Source organism: Nesoenas mayeri, assembly GCF_963082525.1.
Source record: "Nesoenas mayeri genome assembly, chromosome: 1".
Classification (NCBI taxonomy): domain Eukaryota; kingdom Metazoa; phylum Chordata; class Aves; order Columbiformes; family Columbidae; genus Nesoenas; species Nesoenas mayeri.
Window position 1 is genome coordinate 89,269,585 of NC_137541.1, and position 27,815 is coordinate 89,297,399.

At 48.6% G+C, this 27,815-nt stretch overlaps 1 protein-coding gene across 1 annotated transcript in view; it reads left to right on the top strand.

The window, feature by feature from the left end:
* The window catches only part of FSTL1 (follistatin like 1), a gene marked incomplete at both ends in the record, with an annotated part of 68,753 nt that overhangs the window by 29,904 nt on the left and 11,034 nt on the right, over positions 1-27,815 (top strand). The window contains one exon of the mRNA XM_080349987.1: positions 26,611-26,715. Coding sequence (XP_080206113.1) covers positions 26,611-26,715 — 105 coding nt within the window. The remainder of the gene's footprint in view (positions 1-26,610; positions 26,716-27,815) is intronic.

The following is a 27,815-nucleotide window of genomic DNA, read 5'->3' on the forward strand; positions in this document are numbered from 1 at the left end:
CAGATTATGCTGCGTGAGGCCCAAGGATGGCTCACCCGTCCCTGCCATGCTTCCCACCATCAGAGGCTGCTGGAGCCCTTGATGAGGCCTGGCAAGGCCTCTCCTTCATGCCTTCCAGAAGTGGACAGTGGTGGGGGGCGATTTGCATCTCCCCAAGGGGCCAAGTGCCCATGGAGTGCTTCCCTGGTGGAGATGGGGGAGTTGTTAAGCGCTTTTTTATCGCAGAGACGACTCCAGAGAGCATTAGGGGAGGTACTCAAGGACAGAGGGTACCGCAATTGAAGGATGGATGCTTCTGCATCCATCAGTTTAGTTCTGTGTCAGGGAGCTTTGTGTCTTTGCCCATACTCATGCAGTATGTGGGCAGGGCAGTGTCATGGGCTGGGCTGCAGTTGTTGGCTGGGCTTACCTGCCAGGTCTTGCAAGGCCCAGTTTTGCTTCTCACAGACTTCCTATGTGATACTGGATAAGCTGTTGAAACCCAGGGTGCTGGAGGCATAATAGATCCAAGGTTCATGGAGAAAAAGGGGAGTTCATCTCTTAAATGGTGATACAAGTACTTCAGGGTGGATACTTCGGTAGGACCCTTGGTCCTACATCAGTGCATGAGATTGTAAAGGAGAGCTTTAGACCTTGTGACTGCCATTTAGGTGGTAATTCCATGCAGTTCATGCCTGCCCTCTGGAAGCAGCTGTCTGATCCAGTGGCTGAGAAACATGTACATAGCTGTCTCGACTTTCAGACATAGGGCTGTTCGTTTAGCCCACAGGTGTTCATGCAGCGAGTACCAGGAGTCCCAAGTTTGTTCCTTTCTGCCTCTGTCCCATGCAGCAGCATGACAAGTTCCTAAAAGGTTGTTGAAAGCATTAGGATGTCTTGGGGAGGAGTGCTCGTATTTGCATCATTATTTTTGATAGGATTTAGCTGTTAAAAGCCAGGCATACCACATGCTGCTGGCTGCAGTCCCAGTAGTAGTGTGGTCTGATCTCTCTACAGTTGCATGGTTTCCAACAGGGAAGCAGAGAGGTGGGAAATTACCATGTCTTGGCTCAGATGAAGGTACAAAACTAAGGTAAACTGAAGAAACACAGCAAAGTCCATGCGTGAAGCTTACAGAAGTAAATTGTGTCTCATGGACTGTTGCTTAGTGTGTTTGATCTAAGAGAAGGGGAAGAACCTACAAGGTTCAATGGGACATTGATGTGACTGAACAGGGTCACTAAGGCAGGGCTGTGCTGACATCCTGGTGGTTTGCAGGATATGAAGCTCGTGAAAGTCATTTGTATTTTGCTATAAGAAAGGACTTGGAGGACTAAACTCAGGCAGCTGAAGTGCATCACATCTGCTCCACGCTTTGGTTGAAATGGCCATCATGCAGCAGGGATGACTGGACAGGTCACAAAGCGTGTCCGGAATTGCTTATGGCACAACATGTGTTAACATTGACATCAGGTCAGCTTTACTGTGGTGTATGAACCAGTAAGCTGCAACGCATCAGGAACGGCTTCACAGCCTATTTAGATACTTTTGCTGTAGGGTGAGCATTCATTCCTAGAGGGGAGAAGCAAGCAGCCACAAGCAATGTCTCCTTATAGATACTTCATTTTCATCTGCATCGTGGACTCGATGTTGCTGACTGCAACATTAGAGGCTGCTTGTATAAATGATCACTGCTGGGACTAGGCTGTGTTTATCTACAGGTTTCACAGAGTCAAGGGTACCAAGCACAAGAACAAATAAAAAATACTTGCATGGGTAAGGAAGTTGTGGTTCATATGTTAACTGAGAATCAGTGTCAAGTCCCCATGAGTGAATACCTCTTACAGATCAGCACAGATCTCTCTTTGGTCAGGGTTGTTCTCTTCTGAGTTAGCATGCTGAAATGACTCTGGTCACGCATATGCTAAAGCACTTACAGTGCAAGGAAGGAGATACAGCCAGCAGCTGGCTTTGCATAGGCTGTGATAAAGATGTAAGATGTTGTGATTCCAGTAAATCTTTCATTGCAGGCTAGGATTATTACCTTATCTCGCTTTTGCCATGGGCTAAAGAAGCACACATAGACTGTTCCTTCAGCTCAGCAGGATAACTTTCTAGAGCTGGTATCTTACGTGTGCATCTGACCTGACATCTCTACACCCTCACAGGGTCTGGGTGTTTGGCATGGAAAGACTGGGGCAAGCTTTGGAGGTTTTATCCTGGGAGGGCTGTTAAGACCTGCAACAAGGAGCTTTTGGGGCTTCATTGGGTAGTGGGCTTCTTTGTTTTTTAATTTGTTTCAAATGGAGCTAACCCAAATTATTGGGGAGCTGAAAAGTAAGATCTGTTTTCTTTGAAAAGCAAACTAAGAGGCTTCACTGATAAAATGAAGTGCGGTATTGTATTACCGAACCTTTCATTGCACAATATTAGACTTTCAGTAACTGCAAAGCCTCAGGGTGGCCTGCAGCACCCTGCATGTGTTTATTGTGGCTCAGTACATTGTTATAATATCGTTACTTCTAAAATTATGTAGGGTAAAACAAATCATGTTAGATTTCCTGCAGCCTGCGTGTTTGTACAGGTAGCATCTAGTGTAACTTTGTTCAGCACGGCAAGCATGACATCCAGTACAGGAGAGTAATGTCTCCACATACACGGTGATACGTACTTAAGCAATTTGTTCTCAGTATTCAGAAGGCTACCGCTGATTTCCTAGTGTGCTTGAGTCAAAGCCAGCTCTAAGAACACATTTTAATAAATGCCTTGGGTGTGTGAATTTCCTGGGTTTTCTTAAATCTTTGTTGAAAAAGAAAACCTATTGTCCTTTCTGAGTTTCCCATCTTAATTTATTTCAAAGCACGCCATTTTACCACTGAAATCTCTGTTCTGCATAGAAGAGGATCTGGTGACATTAGGAGTTATAAAAACAGACTGCTTATACATTCAGGGGATGTCATTGCTGGAGCTGAGCCCCGGGGAGGGAGTCAGAAAGGGGGTGGGAAAGCTCTCGTCTTCGATATACCTGGTTTAAGCTGGAGGCAATGGACAGTGCTCCTGCTCTTACAGTGGGCTCTGGGCTAGTGGGGGCATGAGCTGTGGGGATATCTCTGCAGACCTGGCTTTATCTTCTTCACCCACAGCTCCCTTCCCCCTGGGTGAGCAGCAGATAGCCACATCAGCCTTTACAGCAGCACAGGATGCAGCAGAGAGGCACTGCAGCAATTCCTGTGGAATAAACATCTTTCATAAGCTCTTCAGCTCCTTTATTTGCCCATTTTCTTTCAAATCCCTGCTAAGCCATTCACAGCTGGGGAGACATTTTGTTCTGTTCTCGTCTGCTCTTCCTCTCCTTGGATATACAGCCGCGAGTCTGCAATCGTACTGAAAACCAATGATCGTCAGCAGTTCAGTCTAGTACACCGGGCTGTGAACTGTAGTGGCTGAAGCACAAGCGTGTATTTCTTTCTGCTGACTTTATTAGAGGAGCAATAAATTCTGGCTGGCCGACAAGGTGGACAGCCAAGGCTGGCAGACAGCTGTGCAAGCTAATGTCTTAAACTGCTGCGGCTGGATTTGCCGGAGGCTGCGTTCTGAAACCCTTGGTCTGCCTCAGTTTTATGTCTATCAGAGTTCGTTTTTTTCCTCATCTGAAAGTAATAGCAAAAATCCACTTGTCTTTACTGGGTGCTGCCGTAGAACCTACCATCCCATAGAAGTATCTCCTGCACCTCCCCAGTGCAGCCCTAGCTGCAAAAAGAGCTGCTTAACTTCACACACAGACTTTGCTAACGGTGCAGCAGAAGCTGGGACTCTTCTGTGTTTAATTGAAACTGCAGAAGCAGCGTGACCTTCTTTGCAGTTACTTGCCACGTTCATTAAATGGGAAATTTTCTCCGTCGAATACCAAAATTGTTTATACTGCATTAAGCAAGGGAGACTTGCCAAATATTTTATGCTTGTTTAACTTAAAATACATTCAAACTCAGTGTGCTCCCCCTGTCTTTGATTTGATTTTGACATGAAGCATGTAAAACACCGAGTTTTAGCCTGCCACAGATGTCTCTGTGGTGTCTATACAGTTTCACAAACAAGGGGATTTGTAGAGAAACGTTAACTCAGCCATTTCTACAGTGTTCCTAGCAAAGGGAGAGCATGGCAGCTGCCCTCTCTTTGTGGAGCTGAGCGCCCCAGAAATGAGATTATTTTCAGACAGTGCTGTGGGCTGGGTTTCCAGCAAGGCTGAAGGCTTTTGTTTCTTTTTCTTATCGTTGTTTCCAGTGTCTGTGAACATCAAGCTGTTTGCGGAGGAAACTCTGCCTTGGCAGAAGAACCAAAGTAGTTCTCATTATTTTTTTCTCATGGAGGCATGCATAAAAAAGGTAAATAAAATGTCAGTCTTCTGTAGCATAGTTCCCAAGAGGCTGGGAAGCCAACCTCCTATGATCAGCGGGGTCACCTCCAGTTCGAGGAGTGGTACATGGGAACCCTAGTGCTTGAAAGCCTTGGTAGGGTTGTATTTGCAAGCTATATCACAGAGACTCCTTCTGTTTGGGGGGCCTAGCAAAACTTCCTGATGTCTGGCTTCTCGGTGTTATATGGGAGAACAGATGCACAAAAAAATGTAACATTAAATGAGCAAGCAAAAAAAACCCCATTGAATTAACCTGTCCCCAAGCCAACTGAGCTGGCTTTGGTAATTGGAGATCTGTTGTCTTGTGCAGAGATCTTGGCTTCCACTGCCACTATAAACTTTCAGGCTTCTGGGACGTTTCCCAAGGTCTGGCACAATCACCTTCACTGCTGAAGGAGGAATGGCTGCTGTGCAGGTACCATTTACTTCTGTGTGCACCACTGCCTTGTTGTGTATCTTGCTCCACCACCTTTTTTTTACTCTGGATGCACCCCAGTCCCATGTTCCCAAGCTCCAGGGCATAAATCTGCTGAGCTGCAGCTCCAGCTGCCATGAAAAATTCATTTACATTGGGACAAAAGTGCTGCTTGGGTGGTTGATGCTTGTGTGATCAGGCAAATGGCACTTGGAGGCAGTGTCTTGCATTGGCAAGACCTGGCTGCCCAGAAGGACCTGGTCCCTCTAGGTGTGGGTCCTGGAGGAGGGTGGTGTTCTGCTGTTGGGGCTGAAGAGACCTGGGACCGGCGGTGCTGAGCTCTGGCCGCAGCTGGTTTGGCGTTCCTCAGCGCTGTTTGCCTCTGTGGTACAGAGCATTTGTAATTAAATTTTGCTGTCCGCTGCATCATCTATCTCAGCCCATTAGAGCATTTGCTGTTTAATTACTTAAGCTGCCATCAAATCTCTGTAAGGTAGGTTGTTACTACATCTCTCTTACTGCAGACAAAAACAAGCAAATGAAACCATCACCTCAGTTGGTCTTCATGCTCTGTCTAGAGTTGTGGCAGCAACGCTTGACTCCATAGTGCTAACAGCACAGGGCTATGCTTCTCTTTTGAGGAAAAAATAAAGGAAAAAGAAAACAGTGGAAGGTCAGTGATGAGAAGCGAGCCTCTCATGTGCTTGGCTCTTAAATCCACAGCGCTCGCTCACCAAATGACTGAGGGGGGATTGCGGTTTCATCGGTGGAGCAGCAGTAGCTCAGCCACCTTCACAAGCAACGTGTTTTAGTACCTGCACATTCAGACTGGTGCCAGTGCTAATTTAGGCTCTAAGCAGGATCCCACCACGTGGCTGGCTTGCTAAGGGAACGTAAAACACACACTGGGACCTGGTGCCACAGGATCCAGGTCCCACATCCGGCTCTAGCTCCAGGGGATGGTCATGTCCTACCTGCTGTGCCCTCTTCTGTCTAGTCTCAGTCATGTCCTGAGCCTGCCTCTTCTGTGCAGAACATCTGGTGCTTAATTTCTTTACCCTTGTACTATTTGTCCTAAATTACTGTTTTCTTCTGGCACCAGCCTTGCTGGCTGTAATGACTGATGACCTGCAAGAGAGATGTAGTTCCCTGCCTTTCATTTCATCACTCCGTGCTGTGCCCCAGGCAAGAGCTGCCTGTGAAATCCTGCAGTCCCAGAAGAGAGCTTATTTGGTCATCGTGTTCAGCTAGTGTTTGGTCAACATGATGAGGATCCATGAGCTGTAAGGGGAAGGATTCTTCTTAGCAGGGACTGAAGTTTCAGAAGTAGTCTTCAGATGCTAAAAAGGTCACTAACTGTGTGCGAACTGGTGATTTCCACAAACACACACTTGCACACACACCTGCTGCAGCCTTTGAAAGATGTGGATATCTCCCCACAAGCAAGAGGCACGAAGGGGACTCTCCCACCAAACTCAGGTTCTTGCAGGGACGCCGAGGACTGTTCTGTGTTCAGAGCACAACAATTTTAACAATTCCTCGAACACGGACAAAACAACTTATTTAACTTGTTCTCAGAAATCACTGACCTTTTTCTGTTGATGCTTCAAAAATGAAAAGTCAGCCTGAGGCAAACACCTGGCGAGGAAAATGTCAACCTGAGCAGTTCAGTGCTGGCAAAGTTCTCAGCAGCAGAAGAGGTGGTTTCATAAGGGGAAGTGTCAGGCTGTTTTTAAGTGTTGGGTTGCTACCCATTCCACCTGTAATGTGGTGTGACACCTTGACTTCTGTGAATCAGATGGCTTGTCTGCTCTCCATTCCATTGAGGACCTTTAGAAGAGGTCAGGCCATGAAGTACAAACCCAGCCAAAGTTGGAGGTAGATCAGAGCTGCTGTTTCAGATATACAGCTCAGGGTGCCTTGTTTGTTTTGTTTTGTTTTTTTAATTATTTTTCCAGCCACAAGGACATCTTGCAAATACCACTTGAGGGGAAAATGATGCCTTCGTCTTGGCTTTTAATACATTTCCAGTCATCGCACTTGGGTCCTTGCAGGTTGTGGCTGAGATTCTGTCATGGCTTTGGCAGTGCCTGCATTAATAAATTAAACATGCACGAGGCTGTTTGCTGTCTTTGAGGCCAAGTGGGACAGAATGGTCCACATCTACACTGTTAAACTGTCTTAAGTCCTAATTAGGGTTGCTCTGTGTGAATAACCTCCTGGTTACCCATCATCTGTGCGAATACCTACACCATGTCTGAGAACTTGCAGACCACACTGGTGGCCCTGCTTATGCTTTGACATCACACACATCTGAACTTGGGTGCTTAGGACTGTCCTGCCAGTGCCTGGCCCTCTTGAACTTCCCAGGGTGAGTGCAAGCTCTCAGCCCATTGCAGAACCACTCAGTTACCTAATTTTTTTTAAATTGTTTTTCTTCCCTTTCTGGGTGGTGTTCAGGAGGGGGTTGCTGTCAGTCAACCCTTTGTGGCTTCTCTCGCAGCCTTAGGGTATTCCTGTCACCGGCTGAACTTCAAGCAGCTTTGCTGGGATTAGCCTAGACATAAAGGATTACTGAAGTATCTGTGATATCTGTTATGAATTCACTCTGTTTAGTACTTCAAACTCTTTCTCCTTGCTCCTGGATTAGTAGTCTTAGCTATTGCTAATGAGTTTGTTAGAAACACCAGTACGGAGATGAACTGTCGCTGGTGAACTCTCATAGTTCGATGCATGCCACAGAGGAGTCCCCAGATGGTTACAATTTCTAGTTATTCGTGACAGAACTGCAAGTAGCATAGAGGCAAGAGCTTGTGTAACACCGCTATCCGGCGTATGGGTTGTGTCCCCACTACAAAATCTCTTCTTTATTTCTGAGCAGTGGAAGTTTGTGCAGTAAAATACATCTCCCATGAAAGCTTTTCTTGTCCTCCTATCTCTCCATGTAAAATTCTTTCATCAGCAGCCTCAAGGACAATGCTACATTGCTGAGATATTTAATTCTGCAGAATTTGTATTGGGAAAGAATATAATTGTATTTTTTCATAACAAAGCCATTATATTGTCAAATCTTAACTTTCTGTTGCATTAGCCAACAGCCAGTGGAGATTGCTGGGAAAAGAAAGTGCATAGCTTAACCTAAATTTTTTGCTAGCAAGAAAAATGGAATGAAAACAAAATGAATTTATAATGAAATGGATTTATTTCTGGGCTCTCCCGTTGTGCTGTTGTTTGCTTTCTTTGAGGGCATTTATTGCTCATTAGCATCTTTGGAGACAGGAGTCCATTATTTAACCAAAGAGCAGCCAACAGTGGAGAGACAACAATGCAGCCTCCCTCCCTTTCTCTCCCCTCCATCCTCTGCATCCCTCCTACATTCCCATAACCAGCCTCAAGTTTGTCCTGAGGGGGATCATTCTTTGATGGGGAGAGGACAACTAAGTCTGTGTGGTCTGCTGCTTTCCGTTGGAGATGCCAGCAGAGACAGAGGATTTGCTGGAGGCCACCGGCTCCTCAGGGCCAGGTCCCTGTGCTGGGGAGGAACATGGGACGCCCTCCTAGACCATGGGAGGCAAAGTGTTGGGTGTCTGAGCTCGTCTGTGCTTAATCAGCCTCATGGGAAGCAGGGTGACAAGGGCTGTTTGAGGAACAAGGAGGAGGATGAATGTGCATGTGATGCCACTGAAGAGATTTTGTGAAAGGCTGCACAAGACGGAATTGTTTCTTTCCGTGGGAGTTAAAGCCAGGAGAAGAAGGTGGGAGAGCCAGATGTGAGCCGTCTGTGTCAGCATCCCTACCCTCCTCCTTTTCTCCCAGGAATTGTTCCTGAGCCCTCTACGTGCTCCATCTGGGGGAGCTTAGATAAGTGAAGAGATCCCAGGCATCTGTGGCAATTGTTGCCTTGTAGCATGGCAGTTTTAATTGCAGGATACATAGCCCTGGTTTACTAGAGAGGGTTTACAATGTGGGGAAAATGCTGCCTGTTTTTCTGTCAGGTGCTTGTTGAGATAATAGCATGTTTAATAATGCCTATCCGCTCCAAAACAGTAGGGGATTGGGTTTGGGAAGGGGCTGGTCCCTCTCTGAAACACAACTGAGTTTTTGCCTCATGTTAGGAGCTGTTGTTCTGTTTGTTCCTAGCCTAATACAATCAAGAACAAATCCTTTGTTTCCCCATCCCTAATCTTGCATGCCACATCTTCTTGAGTGGAGGATTCTTTTTCCCTGGAAGAAACAGGAATTTGACGGTCATGACTTATTGTCCTCAGTATAATCTTGGCTAAGCTTGCACTGTAGCAAAAATATTAAATTCAGTATTGAAACTTTTCTTTGCTCTCTTCTGTCTGTAAAATAGTGTTAAACTGCATATTTTCACTCCTGATTTGACATGTCCCCCAGAATTCCACTGCAGTGGAAGATTTTTGGATCCCATGCTTCTTTAAAAGTGTGGTTGATAACAAAGCAGAGATCACTTTTATGAAAGAGCATTATTTATTAAGACAGACATCTGTTATTTCTGTCTATTTTCCTCTCTTATGCTGGGCAGGATGAGGGAATGAAATGCCAGGGAGGGGAATGTGCTGTTTAAGTTATAGAATTAATATGCTTTAATTTAAGTTAAAGTATAGAATTTATTCATATGCCAGTATGAATAAATAGGTATGAATTGGCCATTAATACAGTCAGTCTTGACGTTACAGGAAGGCTCATAACTTTAAGAGGGTTTTCCAACCAGGCTTTCAATGGGCATGAGAAAGGGAAAAAATAACATCCTTTAATCAGTGTAACATAAATGGAGTTCTATGCAGAGGGGCACTGGCAGCAGGGATGTAGACTTGTTGACTCAAGAGGAGCCTCCTAGCCCTGTGTGTTTCCTACATGTGGGTGACGCCATGGGAGTTTTGCCGTGTCCCTCAAAGGCAAGCATTTGTGATGGAGAGTGTTGCTGGAGGGCAGCAGGACCGGTGTGACCAGTGTGTTGGGAAGCGAGCAAAGAAAGTCATCTGGACAGGCAGGGAGTGGTTAAGCCAGAGCTCCGTGGGGACGCAGGACACAGTGAGACCTGTCTCTGTGGCTTGTGTTTCACCAGTGAGTGGTGGGGAATTGAACTAGATGATCTTTTGAGGTCCCTTCGAATCCCTAACACTCTGTGATTCTCTGAGTCCTGCCACTTAGGACTTGTGAAGGTCTGTTCTCAGTCTCCAGGGAGATTCCTGAACAACAAAATAGATTACAGCTTTTTATTACTGGCGCCTTTGAGAGCGTGAGGGCATGATGTCCAAGTGATCATTGTTGAAAAATGGGAGATCCAGTTTAAGTTTCCTTTTAACCAAAAGAGCCAAAACCCAAATTTTCTGAAGTGTTAGAAAGGGTTCAAAGCCTTTGAGAAAACAGAAGGCTCCATGTACAGTGTTACAGGAGTAAAAATCAATCAAGGTGGGAAGAAAGCAGTCTTCAGTCTGACAGCACAGAGCAATGAGAGCTGCTGGCAGCTGGAGGAAGTTCAGCACTAATGAACAGAAGTTCTGGCACTCAAGAGAGAAATTACACAGCAAGTGGACAGCAGGAAAGGTCGTGTAGCAGAGAGACACCACAGAGTTTATTACCAGGACCAGCTTTGCTGGAAACACCATGCTGCAGCGGTGGTGTGAAGGGAACGTGACCAGTTTCTCCTCTAGGCTGGTGCCTTTGCTGCTCCTGCTTGGAGCTCCCTTGTCTGGGGCAAGACTGTGGGTGGGAAGGATGGTGCCAGGGGAACCTGGGGCTCGGTGGTGCTGGGTGCCAGGGTGGGAGCTGTGCCAGTCACAGCTCCTGTGGCAGCCCTGAGTTGTGATGGTGGTCGGGTGGGTGGCACAAGGCTGTCTGTGGAACAAGAATTATAATTGTCTCAGAGAGGCATGGGGAAAGGGCCCATCTAAAGAGGTTACCCAAAAAGAGCCACTTCTTCAATCCGTCTTCCTTTACTTGCTTCAATTTGCCTTGCATGAACATGATAGTGGTGTAGTTCACACACTTACAGAGAAAATGCATGCCATTAATTTAGCCCACTTCTGAGTCATGACAGTGGAGGGAGATACAGGAGTACTTGCCTCAAACCACGTGATACACACAAACTGGAAAGGCCGTGCTTTTCAGCGCATGTACAACAGGAGCAGGACAGCCCCAGCAACAGGGCCTCCCTCACACAAAGAAACAGGCATAGTGGCCAGCTAAGGGAGTCCCATGGTTTTGCAAGTGGTCCCTGGCCCAAGCCTGTTGACATGCCTCTGGTTTGCTGACATGAAGCAATGAGGGCATCAAGATCCAAGATGGGGAGCTTCACCTCTCATTTCAATGAGGCTGAGATTTTTCCCTTTGGATCCAGTTGGTTTGGTGGTTTCTTTTCCACACAATCTGGTGGTTGGCCGGGCTTTTTTTAAACAGGGAAATGCTTATAATTCCTGGTCTTGGTGTTTGAGGGAGTGAGGGCTGCAGCTGCCGGCCAGGCTCTGAGCCTATCTCTGCCAGCAGCCTGTGCCGCAGGCTGGTGTGATCCTTCAGAGCTCTCCTGAGCTGTGCCAGCCTCACCCTGCCAGAGGGAAAGGGGGCATTTGGAGGGGCACAGGGAGGCCCTTTCTCTTGCTGGTTGTGAGGGCTGAGGCAGAGATCCTGCAGCAGTGCCAGAATTTAAGTGGAAACCACTGGTGGAGACAGTATGTTGGGCTGAAATCCTGCCGGACCACTGGCAGACTCTCCCTTTAACGCCACGATGGGGCTGAACTGCATGCCAAGACCGGGAGCAAGCTTCCCCAGTGTGTTTGGGGTTGGAAGTTTGGTTTGGCTTGTGCTGAAGCTGGGCAGGGGAGATGGGGTGCGCACAGAAGGCTGCATTGCAGCCCCCTGAGCTCCTGCTAGCCTCTTCGGTGTTGCACAAATCCTGGAGTTTCTGCCCAAGACCTCAAGCACTCTTTGGGTTTCCTCCCTATAGCACACATCGCCCAGCGGAAGGCAGTGCTGCTTCATGTGCCTGTTACTTGCTCTGGGAGCCCTGGGAACAAAAGAGATGAGAAATGCATGTTGTTATTAAGCAGGTTTGTGCACTGATAGCATCATGCATTTTGCACTCTGTTTTCCTCAAGGCCATCATAGCCCTTAGGGGAAAGCAGGGGAGCTGCCTTTTATTCTGCTGGGCTGGCTGGGGGCCCTGAGGGGTCACTGCTGGCTCCAAAGCAGAGAGGGTTTTGCCAGGACCTGGCAGCATACCTGGCAGAGGCAGGTTCGCCGGCTGGCAGCTCCGCCTCCCCGGCCATGCGCCCGCAGCTGCTTCGAGGAAAGCCTGCAAGCCAGGAATGCGTAAGGATGCCAGCGTCTGTGCACACTCACAGCCTTTCATCTTAGAAATGCAGCCCAGCCAGGCCACAGGGCAGAAAGCAAAACATCCTGGGAAGAGCTCAAGAACTATTAGAGAATAGTTTGTGCTTTTGGAGGTGATTCAAGCAGTGATCCCTCTTCTAGGAACGTGGGCTGCGGGAGGTGTGGAGAGCCTCAGGGTCACTAGCAGGGCTCAGAGACATCTCCCTCTAGCCCAGGGCAGTACCGAAGTTCATAGCAGGTCACTAATGCCTCATCGCTGTCTCCAGAGCAGCGAGAAAAGAGACAGGCAACTGCTTGGCTTGTCATCATTGCATCTGGCTGGCACTGGTGCGAACCTAGATAGGCTACCAAAGTTCAAAAGCCCCGTTTAAGGTGGCTTCAGCACTCAAGTCTTTCACCTCTCCGCAAGTCAGGTCACCTCTGAGTGCTTATATAGGCAATGACAGTGAGTCTCTTGAAATCGGCCATGAGGGAATGAGAGAGCTGGGAAGAAGACCTTGGCACCCTGCTCCCCATGTTTCTTCATGAGTCCTGGGCGCTCTCTGCTTCTCAGGTGAGCCTGAGTATCTTCATACCACTCCATAGGGCAGGTGTCAGCCTCCCATTTGAGCTTCAGCACTCAAACCTCTTGACACCCATTAGCTCACGAGCTGGGCTTGACTGCTGCCAGCAGAGGGAAAATGCTATTTTCCTCTGCGGAGAACTGTATGGCTCAGCAGGGAGGCAGGCACAGGTTCCTCAGGGTCTGAGGGGTGGGAGGCAATGGGACAGGACTGAACGTTTGAGAGGGGACTGGAGCAGAGCCAGGGTGGAGAAGCATGTTTGCAGTCCCGATGCAATTGGACTGGGACTGCAAACTGGGAGCTGCCTTGTTAAATCAGTGCTGTTTACTTTGCTGGAGTGACTCAGAGGAGAGGACGCTTTCCCTGAAGCAACATCTAACTGGGTTATCATAACCACCAAATAGAGCTGTGGCTTTGTTTTTCTGTTTGTTTGTTTTTTAAAGTCAAGCCATGGAAGCCAGCATCAACAGTCTTCCCAACTAGACAGGAAAAAATTCCATGATTGCAGAGAGAGGGGGAGAGAGAAGTCTGCAACAGTTCTGCGTTATTTCCAGACACAGTCACGAAGAGCCAGATGGAAGGAGATGAAAGAATGAGAAGAATAGGTTGCTTTAGACACCAAATAACGATGTTTTAGGAATAAATCCATGGATTTTTTTTTTTTAATTCCTTAGCTGAATCAGAGAGTCAAACCAAAAATTTCATTTCAGGGCAGCTGAAATTCATTTTTTATTCTCAGCAGAAAAAAAGAACTGACCAAACAAAAAATTGCTAAGCTTATGAAAACGTGTTTTTATTTTCTTCTCTTTAACCTTTAAGTTTACAACACTTATATTTCAAAATAAAAAAGGCAAAATAATTCACCCTAGCTTTGATTCCAAAATTATTTCTGTTCTCTGAAGTAGGCGCAAATTTCCAAATAGTTTTGGTCAACCTCAAATTGCATTTTCCAGTGAATTAGTTCTCTGTCTGAAAAAATGTTACCCAGCTTTATTTGGGAGTTATAGGAAATCAATAATCACTTCTCCTGTTTCTTAATCACAGAATTGCCTTTGGGCTGCAAATGCTGGTGGGTCTGTGCTGTCAGCCTGGCATGGGGGCCATGGGGTAATAAGGGGAGCTCTGCTCTGGGAGAAGTGGGGAGCGACCAAGACAACACGTGTGGGTGTGGGGTATGCTGCTTCTTGTGGACACAGCAGAGGTTATTCTCTTCTCAATTATGTTCACCCTTCGCTTTATGTGCTGTTCTGCTGCTGTGAGAGGGAACATAGTTGTAACAGGTACATTGTGAAAGCAACAGCTTGTAAGCTAACAGGTCAGGGGGGTGTCAGCGAAATACCATCCGTCTTCCTCACTGATAGCCCACACGGCATAGTTTATCTCCTGTTCCCCTTCTGTTTATGCTGGGTTAATTCAAGAGTGAGATGGGGGAGCCCAGGAGGACACAACAGTGTGAGCACAAGCAGCTGGCCTAAGAAGAAGCCATGATGTCTAGCTGAGCATCCTGAGTGAGAGCAGGTTCAGCGAGAGCTGCAGGAGCAGCACAGAGGCAAAGGGACTGCCGATGGCTTTGGCACCAATAGCCCGAGGCGATACTCATCCGTGGAGCATCCATGGGAAGCACTCTGGACTTGGGAAACGCTTGGGCTGGAAACACTTGGACTTGGAGATTTTTTTTTTCTTTCCTCCCAGCTGTGGCAGTTACCATAGTGACTGGATTTTATAGCATATTTCACAGCGATGCTACCAATTTTCTCATGGCCTTCTCACCTCATCAGAGCTTCCTCTTGGCCCTGTCAGTGAAGAGATCAGCTATTAAGCACAGGTCTGAGAGACTTACAATAGTGCTTCAAGATAGTTGTGAAATGGTGTTAGCTCTGCACAGGGATGGTTTCAGGTGCTGGTGCCTGGGCTGGAGGTTTTCTGGGGACAGCAGGGGCAGCAGGAGTTGAAAAGAAGTAGTTGGTTCTATCTCAGGGGTCACAGTTCGCCTTGCACTGGGTCCCAGATGGCCCAACACCACTACTCTGTGGTCCCAGTGTGTGGCTTCAGGGTGACCGCCCTTCCAGTTTATTGGGATTTGCTTGTTGCTGATTTTATGTTTCTGAGAGCAGAGAAAAACACATGTACACCTCTCCCTGTAGTTTGTATGCTTGTGCAGCCCTCCTTGTGTTCCTCTTGCAGCAAGGATTTTCACTTAGTTTTTACAGCAGTGTTTTTCCTCTTCTCTTTCCAATACAAATGAGTAGATGTACACACCCTTCTGGCCAATGTCAGGTCTTCAGCAGTAAAAGCTGAGGTTACAAGAACCTAGAGAGCTTTTTTTGTGCCTGCCCACCTCCTGAAATCCTCCTTTGCATTTTGGAGGTTGAAGTATGACAGAGCTTTGGCAGACTTGCTTTCAGCTCCCTCTGGCTACAGGGACACAGTTTAACCTTTGATGGAGCTGCGTCTTTTTGGCAGATGCACCACTGATCAGCAGCCTTCCCAATCTTCTCTCCCTCTTGCGAGTTTGTTTTACCTGGCTTGTTGTTTTCAGATTTTCCCATTAGTCTGATAACTATTCCTGACTGTATGGTTTCAGGAGGCAGATGCTTTGTCAAGGGCCAAGGAAAGTTGTCTAGACAAAATAATGCCTAGTAATGGGGTTTATTCCGACCCTTCCTCACTGTACCCACTGTGTAAAGGGGACTTCATGACTCTTCATGAGATAAAGAAGTTTCAAAGGAGAGAAATTACTGTGGCAGATGGCACTGTCCCCTGGGGATTCCCTCTTGCAGAGCCATCTCCTGCGGAGCCATTGAGTGGAGCAGCCCTGAAGCTGCTCTGAATTATCGAGGAGCTGAGCAAGTTCTTGACCAAGGCTGGAAGATGAGAAATGCAAGACTGGCTTATGTCCAAGTCTGTTCTCACCCTGCCTCCCACACTGAGGCTGACTCAGTGCTTCCCTCCAATCTCACAGCGATTTCCATTGCGCTTTTGCAATGTAACGTGGTAGAAAGCAGGCGAAGAAGGACCAAGGCGCAGAGCTGGGAAGAGGGATCATCAAATCCGTTGCATTAATGATGGGAAGAAAACCACTGAAGTCTCTTGCACAAGGAGCCGAAGGCTGCTGGTAAACCGCAGCGTTTCCTGCACTCTGTGTTCCCCTCGTGTGTCCAGTTACTGGAAGAGTCGAGGAGATGCCATAGGGTTATAAATCTTAACTTGCCTCTAACTGCTTAGCTCGCTCTTCCCCTCCCTCTGTTGGAGCCAGGTGGTGGCTGAGAAATGTGCCAGATTTGGATCCCATTCAGAAATAACTCATCCCAGCTGTCTGGAAAAAGAGGCAACAAAACTTACTGGCAGAACTGGTAAAATCTGCAGGGCTTCTGAGTGTGGGAAATCAGGCAGATGAAGGATGGAAAAAGAGGGATTGTCATGACACAGAAGGGGCTGTAGGTCACCACAGATTTAGGTGCTGAAGGGGAACATTTGAGGTTGTATATGGCATGAACAGCATCAGTTTGGGTAGTGAGGGGAGGGGACTGCGGAGCAAGTGCACCCCAAAATGGGGAAGATGATCTCAGGGCTCTGGTGCTGAGCTCTGTGGTGCTTGGAGAGGGAAAGGGGTGACGGAGTCTGTGTTTAATGGCTAGGTGGAGTCTGTGCTCCCCTTTATGTCCGGAGGTCAGGACAGTGCTCCACCTCTGCCTGCCTGCCTGCCCTGAGGAGGAACTCCTCATCCTCCTCCCTCACACCTTCCTGTAGGCAAGGGCTTCCTCTGACTTGTCTCATGTGCTACCCATGAACAAAACAGCTCCTCCTGTTGAAATTCAGGAATCGATGCTGGTTGTGTATTTATTTTTATATTTTAAACAAAACAGCATGGAGAATTGTGGCTCCCAGAAGTCCAGCCATGGCCAGATGGAGCCTGGCCCAGAGCACTTGAGGCCTGGGAAGGATGGTTGTACCCTAACAGGGAGTATGATTTGTATGTCAGATAGTGAACTGGTTCTGGCCCTGGATCAGGGAGCAAAGGAGTTGAACTGCTGCCTTCTGGTAGTTCTTGAGCAAATCCCCTCCCCTGGGCCTTTCTTTGTCAATCTGCCACATGAGGAGAATGATACCAATCTCACCCCACAGGCCCTATGGGACTAACTTAATTTAGGACCTTTCACATGCACTGAGATCCTTCCCTGTGCATGAAAGTTATTTTCTTATGCAAATATGAAGTGATTAACTGGATTCCTCCCCCTGAGAACCTTGGTGCAGCAGCAGCAGCACCTTCTCTCCTCCCGTGGGACTGACTCTGCCGTGCTTGCAGCTGAAGCCCCTCCAGCCAGCTTGGCATGCACAAATCAGTCTCTGATCTCCTGCCTCCGTGCCTTGCCAGGAGCCAGCGCTACCAAGAAGGTTCCTGGTGGCTGCAGAGGAGCTGGCAGTTTCTCCGCACGATGCAGCAGGAGGTAATCCAGCGCCTTCTTCCAGAAGCACTGCAGGGATGGGTAGAGGGAAGAGTGCTAAGAAACAGTGCAGTTTTGGGCCATTACATTTTTTGGGGCTGTGAGTGCGAGGGGATTTTTAGGGTGAGTGGCAAAGCGAAGCTGCAGCAGGGAGAGCACTGCCAGACACGACCTCCCTTCCTCCTTGCAGCCATTTTCCAGACTTGTTTGTGGTAGAGATTTCCTCTTCCCCAGACTCTCATGTCATTGTTCCCCTTATGGGGCCTCACCGGTCCTTGCCTTCTGGTGGAAAATATGAGGTTGTGGGGGCCAGAGCACAGACATTCCTTCCAGTTTAAAAGGGAAAACAGAGTCCTTGTGCAGTGGAGTCCCCGAGGGAGGTGTGCCTGGCTCCGCCACTGTTAGCAGCATTGCACTGGAAGAGAAATCAGCTGTTCGGCAGATGGCTTTCTCCCCTTGATTAGGTTGTGGGGAGAAAAGCCTTCTTCCTCCCAATTCCTGCTTCCCTTTCATTGCAGCCACCAGCTCCTGGCTGCTTGCTGTGGGACATGACAAAGCCATGGCTGGTGTGTTAGAGCTGTGGCCCCTGTCAAGGGGCCAGGCCATATGGCCACTGGGGTCACTGGGGAGGTAGAACTCTCTGTATCCACCCCACCAATCTCTGCAAGGCAGTACTGCCATGGCAGTCTTTTCTGTAGGAGCAGTAGCATCAGACATCTTCATCTCCCTGATGTAGCCATGGACAAATGCCTGCAAGCAGGCTACCCTGGGCAATGTTGTTTTTCCACAGCCCTACACAGAAGTCACTGACCTGATGGGCCCCTCTCGTCACAGAGGTCAGGTTAGAGCCTTGCTGCTCTGATATGATGGACACAGCCAGTTTGCGGGTCACGGACTGAGCAAACCAGCAAGGCAGGAAGGGTCACACACAGATGGATGAGGTGTAGGTTTTGTAGAGGGAACCTCCTCTGAGCTCTGGGAGTTGCAGGTCCCTTCCTCTCTTGCCTGCTAGTCTCTGAATCTTAAGTTTTCTGGGAACGCACGTCAGTTCCTAGCATGGGCAGATGTATGCTCTGGCTTGTTTCCCATTAGTGAAAGTCAGCTGCCATTAAATATTCACCTATTAAGCATTCAAAAGCCTTTAAAGGGTTGCATTTTGTGTGATGTGTTTAGTGAGCCAGGCGTGGATGTCAGCTGAGAAGGAGATACCAGGAGAGCTTTGGGAAGGGGGTTGGTGACTGGGAACTGTACAGGGAGTGCAGCAGCTCCAGACACTGTGTCCAGATGGCTGTTCGCAGCCCTGGATTGCAGCTGACTGAAATACCTCAGCAGTGGAAGCTGCAAGGGATGGATGAAAGTAGAAGAGAGACACAGTCTGTCCTTCAGCGCAAGGAAGATGTTGGGGAGGAAGCACAAGGGTGAGCATGGGGGAGACTGAAGCAGAGCTGAAGTCATGGCAGGGGGGCTGGGGTGAGGACTGGGTGAGGACCCAGGCTGCACGCAGCAGTGGTGCTGAGTCTGCTGAGACAAGAGGCTGAGCTGAAGGCGTGTTTCATGAGGCTCTGCAAAGAAATTACAGCCTGGTTCCCTAAGGAAGCAAAGCTATGTCAGCAGGCTGTCTGTGCCTGCCTGTCTTTCACCTCCAGCGAGTATTGAATCTATCAGCCTGTTTCCGCCACGGCTGATAAAGCGGTGGAGGCCTCCGAGATAATGGGATCCAGCTGGTTTTGTGACTCTAGGTGACTGGCTTAATGAGGGGGGCTTGTGAAGACCCCCCCTGAGGAAGGAGTCCACACGCTGCCCTGCGACTAGCTGACAGACAGGCCGTGCAGAGAGAGCTGTTAGAAGCTGGGCTTCATTAGTTCTGCTGCTCGCAGGTCGGCTTTAGGATTTAGGGGAGGAGGAATCCTGAAGTTCTAATGGTGCTGGGACCCCTCTGCATCCAACACAGGCTTCACGCTGACACACTTCAAATAGGATATTGTTAGGATTGGAAATACTGTCAAATTTGCCTGGTTGCAGTGCCCTGAGGAATCGAGCGCTCGTCCAGACTTTGCCTCACACACATCTTCTCCTTTTTAACTAGCTAGCTTGGGGACAGCCTGTTTTCAAGCTTTATGAGCTGCCCATCAACACCTTTGGTGGTCTGAGCCCCAGTATGTGTACCCTGTGCCTCCCAGAGGCAAGGGGAGGGAGAGGTCCTTGGGGAGGGTGGGGGTGCTTCCAGAGGGTGCCACTTTGGGACTGGATAACACCAGACCTGAGGAAGGGTTTAGCTGGGTCTTGATGTGACCCTGCACCAGTGGGTTCAGCAACCTCTGATGGCAGGTTTCCTGCCAGAGCAGAGGGGACAGATTGCTCCACAGACTGCTGTGCCATCCTACTAGCAATGTCCTGGGAGGCAGGTTTTACTGGGGAGCTGGACCAGAAATCAGGTGTGGTTCAATCCCCACGTGCTGGGCTTTATCTCCATCTTACTTTTGACAACTGAAAATCAAACCTTCCAAGTTGGACTTAAAGGTATAATTTGTGTGGGGGTTCTTCCAGAGCCTGCAGATGTCCTGAGGCAATAGCCCTAAGGAAGAGAGATTGCAGTGTTCGCCTTACCCATCTATTTATGGCAAACCCAGTGTCGGGGGTGCCTGCTTGTTTCACGCTAATCTGCTCAGTTTATGCTGCTGCCAAATTTCCGCCCCGTCACACCAGAGTGTTAGAGGATCCAGGGAGCTGCCGCGGGAATTGGGTCAGGTTTGCAGGGAGGGCTGAGCACTTTGCTTGTTAGTCACAAACCAGAACAATGGAACAAACATGCTGCCAGAGCCAGCAGCACAAGTGGCCGGAGGTAACAGGCTGCCTGCCCGTGTGTGCCCTCCAGCCAGCTTGGGATCTCTCTCCCCAGGCCTCTGCAGGAGGGCAGGATGCAGAAAGAGCTGTTTTACCCAGAGGCACGCTTGGGTAATGGGATGAAATCCATGAGCCAAATGCTTTCCCAGGGCCATCACTGTGCAGGAGTTGCTATTAATAAGTTTTCCTGACCTCCTCTGAGCTGCTCTGCAGCCCAACTCTCTCTTTTGGATACTGCAGCACAACATAGCGCCTCTCCTTCCCAGCCCCACAACAGGGCAGAAGGGACATTTGGGAGTCAGGAGATGTGGCCTCTCAGCTTTGTGCATTGTTGACTTAGCACTTTGTGTCTCCAAATCTTTCTGCGCTGAGAAGAAAACATTGCCAAGACAACAGCTGAATGAAGCGCTGGGTTTTGCAGCTGGATGTTGAATTGGTTTCCAAATCGTGCAGGCAGCACTATGTACAGGTGGCACCTTGGTGTATTCAGAGACCCTTTCTATCTCCTATCTCTGTATCTCCTGTGTTAATCATGGCAGAGAACAGGCAAAAGGGATACGGATGGGAAGCCATAGCGGGGAGGCTGAAATACATAGCTGGAAAGCTTGTTTCTCCCTGTCTGCATGAAGGGAGCCTATTGTGAATTGTACTGGTTATATCTGAAAACTTCCTCACAGTTTTTTTGCTGCTGCCTTCTCTGAGGCATGAGAATCTGTGCAAGTCTTGCAACCCCAGATAGCATTTTCGTGCCCTTTAGTTTTGCCTTTTGGGTGTAATACTCAAGTTTGTGTAATACGTGGGATTACCTCCCGGAGGAGGTTTCAGTGCTACACCTCTGGAACACTTTGATTTCCCTGCACATCAGGCAGGGCAAAAATGCAAAGCCTTGATTTTACAGCAAATAGCACAGAGCATTATGTGAGGGGTCAAGTCATTTTACAGATTTCCACAGACTAATGCCAAAAGAGGAAAAAGACCTACAGTCGCTGCTGATAGCAAGAAAAGCTTTTTAGTCATGTCAGTAGGAGCAGGACAGCAGGTAGTATTAATATTTCTCCAGTGCAGTGTGGGTTGCTGAGAGAAAGACTTTTGAGATCTCCAAGACGAAATGTTGTATGGAAGGATGTGCAGAAAGCAAAAAGCAATCTGAGGGGTTGTTTTCAAGCACATCAACTCTCCACCTCATAGTAGAGTTGTCTCCCTGCTCACTTCCCGGAGCACATATAATAGCAGGAATCCCTGCTGTTCCCTTCAGGCAGTGGGGCACTGCGGACGTGCAGCTGCTTGCACAGCTCTTCTCTGCAGGTGAAAGCTCATTCTTCCTTTACAGAGGTGTTTTGTCGCTGAACTGTTAATGGTTTCAGCTTTCACAAGCTGGTTGGGAAAGTCCCCATTTCCACCAGGTGACACCAGGCAAAAGTGTGGCTCAGCAGGGGCCAACGGAGGGAGCAGCCAAGGGAGAGCTGCAAGGAGCAGCTCCCTTGTAAAACCAAAGAGCCATGGTGTCTCTTTTCCTTTGTGTGTGCCATCACTCATGTCTTACTGCAGACACCGCACTGTTTTTGTGCAGTCCCACCAGTGTGGTGCAGGCGTGGCAGCTAGTGCAGGACCTCGGGATCCTATGCAGACCCATATATGACACCCTGTGTTGGGGCTTGGTCCTGGACACCCGGGTGCAGGCAGGGGCTCGGAAACGCTCCCAGCATCTGCACCTACGCTGGGCTGGGGGTCCAGCTCCTCAGCGCCAGTTTCTGCTGGAGATGAGAAACAGCCCTTCCTGCTACCTAATTTTAGCTCTCCACCTTGAGGCCCTGCTTTGCTGGTTGCCATGGTGATCCCTCACTGCCGGCGCTGCCTGCGGGTGCCTTGGAAATGTCGTTTTTGCCTCTTTGCTCCCTGGGAAGCAACAGCTGAGGCAGAAGCAGTGCCTGTGGCTCACTGCGCTGTCAGTTCAGGTCTTCTGCTTGGCTCTGGCCCATTTGCATGCAAGAACTCTTTCACAGAGTGTTAGCGATTGGAAGGGACCTCGAAAGATCACCTAGTCCAATCCCCCCGTTGGAGCAGGAACACCTAGATGAGGTTACACAGGAATGTGTCCAGGCAGGTTTTGAATGTCTCCAGAGAAGGAGACTCCACAACCTCCCTGGGCAGCCTGTTCCTGTGCTCTGGCACCCTCACTGAGAAGAAGTTTCTTCTCAAATTTAAGTGGAACCTCTTGTGTTCCAGTTTGTACCCATTGCCCCTTGTCCTATCATTGATTGTCACCAAGAAGAGCCTGGCTCCATCCTCATGACATTCACCCTTCACATATTTATAAACATTAATGAGGTCACCCCTCAGTCTCCTCTTCTCCAAGCTAAAGAGACCCAGCTCCCTCAGCCTTTCCTCATACATCTCCCATATGAGGCGATATATGCTCCACCCCCTTAATCATCTTTGTGGCTCTAAGCCTTTGTCCATGAGGTTACACCTCCTAGCACCCCAAAAGCAGCATATGTTCCTGTCCCCATTCAGCAGACAGTCTGGGCTGTGCATGTGTGATGCTGACGCTACCCAGCTGCTCTGGGTTTCTGGCTCATGAGCTGTGGCAAACAGCTTTTTCTGGGGCCTTTGCCCAAGGAGATGTCCAGAGAGGTTGTGCCCGTGTGGAGGCAGTGGGGTGAAGAGCCAGGAGTGCCCCTGTGCCATTGGCGGATGCTCGGGATCCAGGTGCTTCTGCCCTGGCTTCGTGCCCACTGCTCTGAGACCTTCACACTGGCTCTCTGGGCAGCAGAGGAGTAAGTAAAAGCATTTCTGAAATGAAGCAAGCTTGGGCATTGCACCTGAGGCAGAAGAGGGAAGCTGCTTTGTCACGGCTTGCGGTGTAAATGCCACCGTGCAGCAATTAATAATGATTCTCTGCCCTTTTCCTTCCGCCTGCCTGAGCGTGCTGTGCACAGGGATGAGTGACACTTCCCAAGCCCATGGTGACAGAAAAGGCAATGGCAGCTTGCAGGGAGGAAACAATGTAAAGAAAACGTGATTGCAGCCCTCTAATCCTGAAATGAATTTAAGGACAATGGCATTGAAACACTGTGGAGTCTTTTTTTGTGTGTGACCTTGCATTTCAACCTTTGCAGTTCATATTTCCAAGCTTTTACATGGTAGGTGCAAGGACGAGCTATATTATGTTGAAGTGGCAGCTGCCATCCCCGTTTACTCACATGACTCCAACAGATGGAGCTTTATAAAGAGCAAACATGACGAGGTCCAAGGTGAGAGCAGAATATCTGTCACAAGAAACTAGCTGGCATCATCTGAGAGGTCACCAGAGAATCGGGAGTGAAGATTATAAAGCCTCATTCGCAGACCCCCACCATCCTCATCCATTCATCCACCGCCACCTCTGTTGCACTCCCAGTTACACACAGGAGACTCTAGCATTTGCTGGAAAGGCGTCTGGGGAGCCAGTGGAGAGAGCTGCCACCCCATGATGCGCCGTGAACCACCCTAGGGCTGTGTGGCTGTACCAAGTGGTAGTGGTGGCAACTGCTAACTTCATCTGTGTACAGGCTGGTGGAGAAAAGTGTTTTCTGGCTCTTGCAGAGGGGGGCACCTCGACCTGCAAAGCAGCTGCACTGGGTCAGGTTCCAGGTGCAGGGTGGAGTAGATATAGGGTATGAGAGGTGATGTCTGGTGAAGAAAGGAGGTGAGGGTCTCGGAGATTTTGGGAGGTGGACATGTGAGTAGGAGGCTATGGTTTGTAGGTTGTAAATGGAGAAAGTGTGGTTTGTGGGGTGAGCATTGCAAGGGTGAGGGGTGCAGGGGGCTGAAAGAACTGGGGTGGAAGCCGAGAGCTGCTTTCACTGAAGCTGGAGGAAGCACCCAGCCTGGTAGCTCTTGCCATGGCTGCTGCTGCTGGGAGAGAGGATGAGCAAGCTGGCTCTGAGAGACCCTGTGCCAGAGCGAGAGGGCAGGCAAGCAGAGCAGCTTGATTACTTTCTTTCTCTGGAAAACCCCTGAGGTGGACACAGCAGTGCTGGGACATGGCAACCACCTCTGACCCACTGCCAGCCTGGGACAGCTTAGAACAACAACAAAGAACCAACCATCAAACCATCTAGCTGTGGTTAATAACATAAATCAGAACAACATGGCTCTCTAGTCTGGTAGGAGGCAGATTGTCCTCAGTGGCTGTTCTGACAGCATGACCCCGCCAGCATCCCCACCCTGGGTCCCAGTGGGAGAGCTGCGGGATGGCTCCTGGGCCTGGCGCTACAGGGAAGGGAGCTGTGGCCAGGACAGCCTGGTTTCCAGCGCAGTGGCAAGGTAAGAGGACTCTTGCCAACAGAGCTTGGTCCCTGCGGACACCTGCTGAGGCCAGCTGTGGTTGTAGTGGTGCCATCTCAGCCCAGGAGGCCAAAGCCAGGCTTGTTATCAGTGGGCACGGCCAGGAACTTGGTGCTGGTGATCCTGCCTGGCTATGGGTCAGGAGGGGCAGAGCACTGCCATCTGTTGCTAGGTACCTGGATCATAGGCCTTGGTGGGTTGCAGTTCAAACCCATGCCTAGCTCATTTTTCCCTGGTCTTTTGCTCAGTGAAGGGGTGGGCACGTTGTTTGAAACCCCTTAAATAGACAAGCACTTAGGTGCCTCCAGTGCGTTTTAGGTGTGGGAGTGCCCTAGCCAGACTCCAACCTGGGAGAATTTGTTTTTTCTTAGCGCTTTTAGCAAAAGGAGTTAATCTTCCTTTCCTGCCCTATGTTGTGTGAGGTTGCTTTGTGCAGTGAAGCACTCACGTTGGTCCATCCCACCCTACAAGGGCCTAGATCATTTCCCCCAGCGCTCCACCAGAAGCCAGCTGAGGTGGATGCAGCAGAAGAGGCAGTGCGTTTCACAGCTCAGAAATGATAATGTGAAAAGAAGATGAAGCGGCAGAGGGAGAATAACAGGCTGTCCACTTGGGGTGAGCAGGCCTAGGACACAGTGTGTCTGAATACTAAAGGCTGTTTCAAAAACTGGGACCCAATTTGAAATCACTATGTCTCTGCAACTGCGTCCGCCTTTTTGAAACAGGTTGTATATTTTTATTTTACAGGATAAGCTGTGAGATAGGAACATTTGCAGAGAGTAGAAAAGCATTTATCGCTATGAGAACCTGGAGGGAATTCCACACTGCTTTGGAAAGATCTTCGTGGGCTTGATGGCTGCACACTATACCCCCAGACAAAATATTCTGAAGACTGGGGCAAGGTCATTCAGAAAATGATCTGACTGTCACTGTGGGCTCTTCAGTAAAGTCAACAACCTACTGTAAAATTGTGGTTTAAAAGCAAAACAAAACAAACAAAAAAAAGAAAGTATAAAGAAGCAATAGCAGAAAAAATGTGTTCAACGTTTGTTATTAAATGTATCAATAGTGCTTGGTCCTCAGGCAAATTCTGCTCTTTTTGATCACCTACTTTCAAGAATATATGATGGAGGTACAAAGATATCACAGTGAACTGAGGTTAAGAATAATACTCAGATAAGAAGGTAAAAAAAGTTGTGTATTATACAGAAGAGTTACAGCAGATGTGATTGACCTATCACATTCTTTAATCTTCTGTCTCTGATACAAAAGTGTTGAGGGAGCCAGTTGGCTAGGCTGAACCAGATACTTAACATACAGGTGGAAAATGAGTCACAAAGGAAATTAATGACAAAGCAGGGAGTTAAACCAGGGTCTCCAAAGTCTGAACCCCTGGAACCATCTTCTCTTTTGAAAGTCTAAGTAAAAAAATTATTCAACTGATAAAAGTGAATAGTGGTTTTATTGAAAACATTATTAAGCTGTGGAAATCTTCCCTGGTAGGTGTCACCAGTTTGAATCACCAGTAGGACTCAAGAAAAAAGGATTCGACAGTTATGTGAACAACAAGAATACTTGTGATGACTTTGGCTAGGAGAAAACTGTAAAGCGTATAAATTGTGCTGCAGGGTATAAGTCAACTGCTGGCTGTCAGGGACAGGAAGAAATTTTCTCTGTGAGAAGGTTACTGTATAATTATCTATGACAGTGTTTCCTCCTTTGAAGTGTTTAATCTTGACCAGTGGAGGCAAGATAATGGGTCATGTAGTTTTGTGAAGTTTTTTTGTGACAGGGGCATTATCTGGTGCCTGATGGACATTTCTTCCACCTGCTTGGTATCAAACCTTTCTCCAGGGTAGTGTTCACCTTCTTCTTAAATGCCTCAAGCAAAAACATTTCTGCTCCCTACCTTGATGGAAAAAAATTTTGAAGACAGCAGTCCTTGACATGAGCAAATTATTCTTGCTATTTGTGCTAGACTCTCTGTTGCTGATGCTCGCTTCAGTTCTCTTAGCTGATTTTCCAGGAGTGACCTCAAGGAAGCCCTCTATTGCTGGGGCTGTAGCCTCAGCTCTTGTGTCTGCTCCTGGTTATTGTCTGAGCTGTCCTGTCTATTGCAGTCACGTCTTTCTTGTCTGTAATCTGTGCCTTACCACCCTGGTGCTCTTTGGTCCAGTCTAGAGTTAAATGTGATATTTTTTTAAAGCCATGTTGCTGCTGTTTCAGGTAAATTGATGTATTTTGTGTCTCTTGCTTTGTATCTTGCAGGAAGAGCCAAGGAGCAAATCCAAGATCTGTGCCAATGTTTTCTGCGGAGCTGGGCGGGAGTGCACAGTGACTGAGAAGGGAGAGCCAACCTGCCTCTGCATCGAGGTAGGGGGGCAGCACAGCTTCTGCATCTGGGACAGGTGTCACTACCACCACCCTCCAGCTGGGTTTTGGTTGCTGGAAGATTCCTGTGATGTGATGAGGACACAACTGTTTTGGAGAAGCTGCAAATTCACAGTGGCTCTTCAAACAGCTGGGCCTTTCCCAGTGTGGTGTGGGGGAAGAGCTCTGTAGGTTAGATATTGTCTGGAGCTTGCAATTTTGATACTCGCACAGCTGCCTCTGGGGTCTTTACACACACAGGAGACTTGGCTGGAGGTCTTTTGTTGGGAAAGCCCAGCAGGGTAGTGATATGCAGCTGGCTTTGAAGGGCACTATAAGGAGTGGTCTGCAGGCTCCAAGACAGCCTGCCATCACTGGCATCATTTGAGGAGGCTACAAGCACCCTACTAAAAATCTGCTTTTGTAAAATGGAAATAATTGTGGTAGAGTGCTGTGAAGATGAATAGCTTCATCCAGCAGGGAGCCACAGATGATTAGAAGAGCCTTTCCCCATTGTAGGGACAGTGTTTGCCTACTCTGCTCTGCCCCGTGCTTTCAAACCATTCCTGCCTGGCTCCTGGGAATGGGGTGTGAGGCTCTTTGTTCCCACTTCTCACAGAGCCTGCAGCTCTGATGTGGCCAGCCTGAGCACTGGAGGGTGAAATGCCTCATGAGCAGGAAGAGAGTCTGTCACTCAGTGTAGGCTTGGCCAGACTGAAAGGGACACAAGAAAGAAGCCCACAGCCTGAAGAGTGGCACTGGCGAGCTCTCCCTCTGCTGTAGGCTGTGCTGTTTGCTCGTGGCTGATGGTTTATTCTACATTCCATTGCAGAAAGGTGGAGCAGGATCTACAAAGAGATATACAGAGCTGAGCAAGCACAGGTGCATGGAATTGATTAATAGAAACACCTCCAGGCAGGCCCATCCATTGCACACAGGGCAGCAGTTGCAGTATTACACTCAGTATTTATGCTGGGCACTGATTTCTCTTCTGGGCTCTGCTTTCAGGAAGGCTCTTGTGGTGGTAGTGATGGAGGCTGGGATAAAGGGAAGCATTTGAACCCACACCCATAGTCTCCTCTGTGCAGGTTTTTCTGAGATGG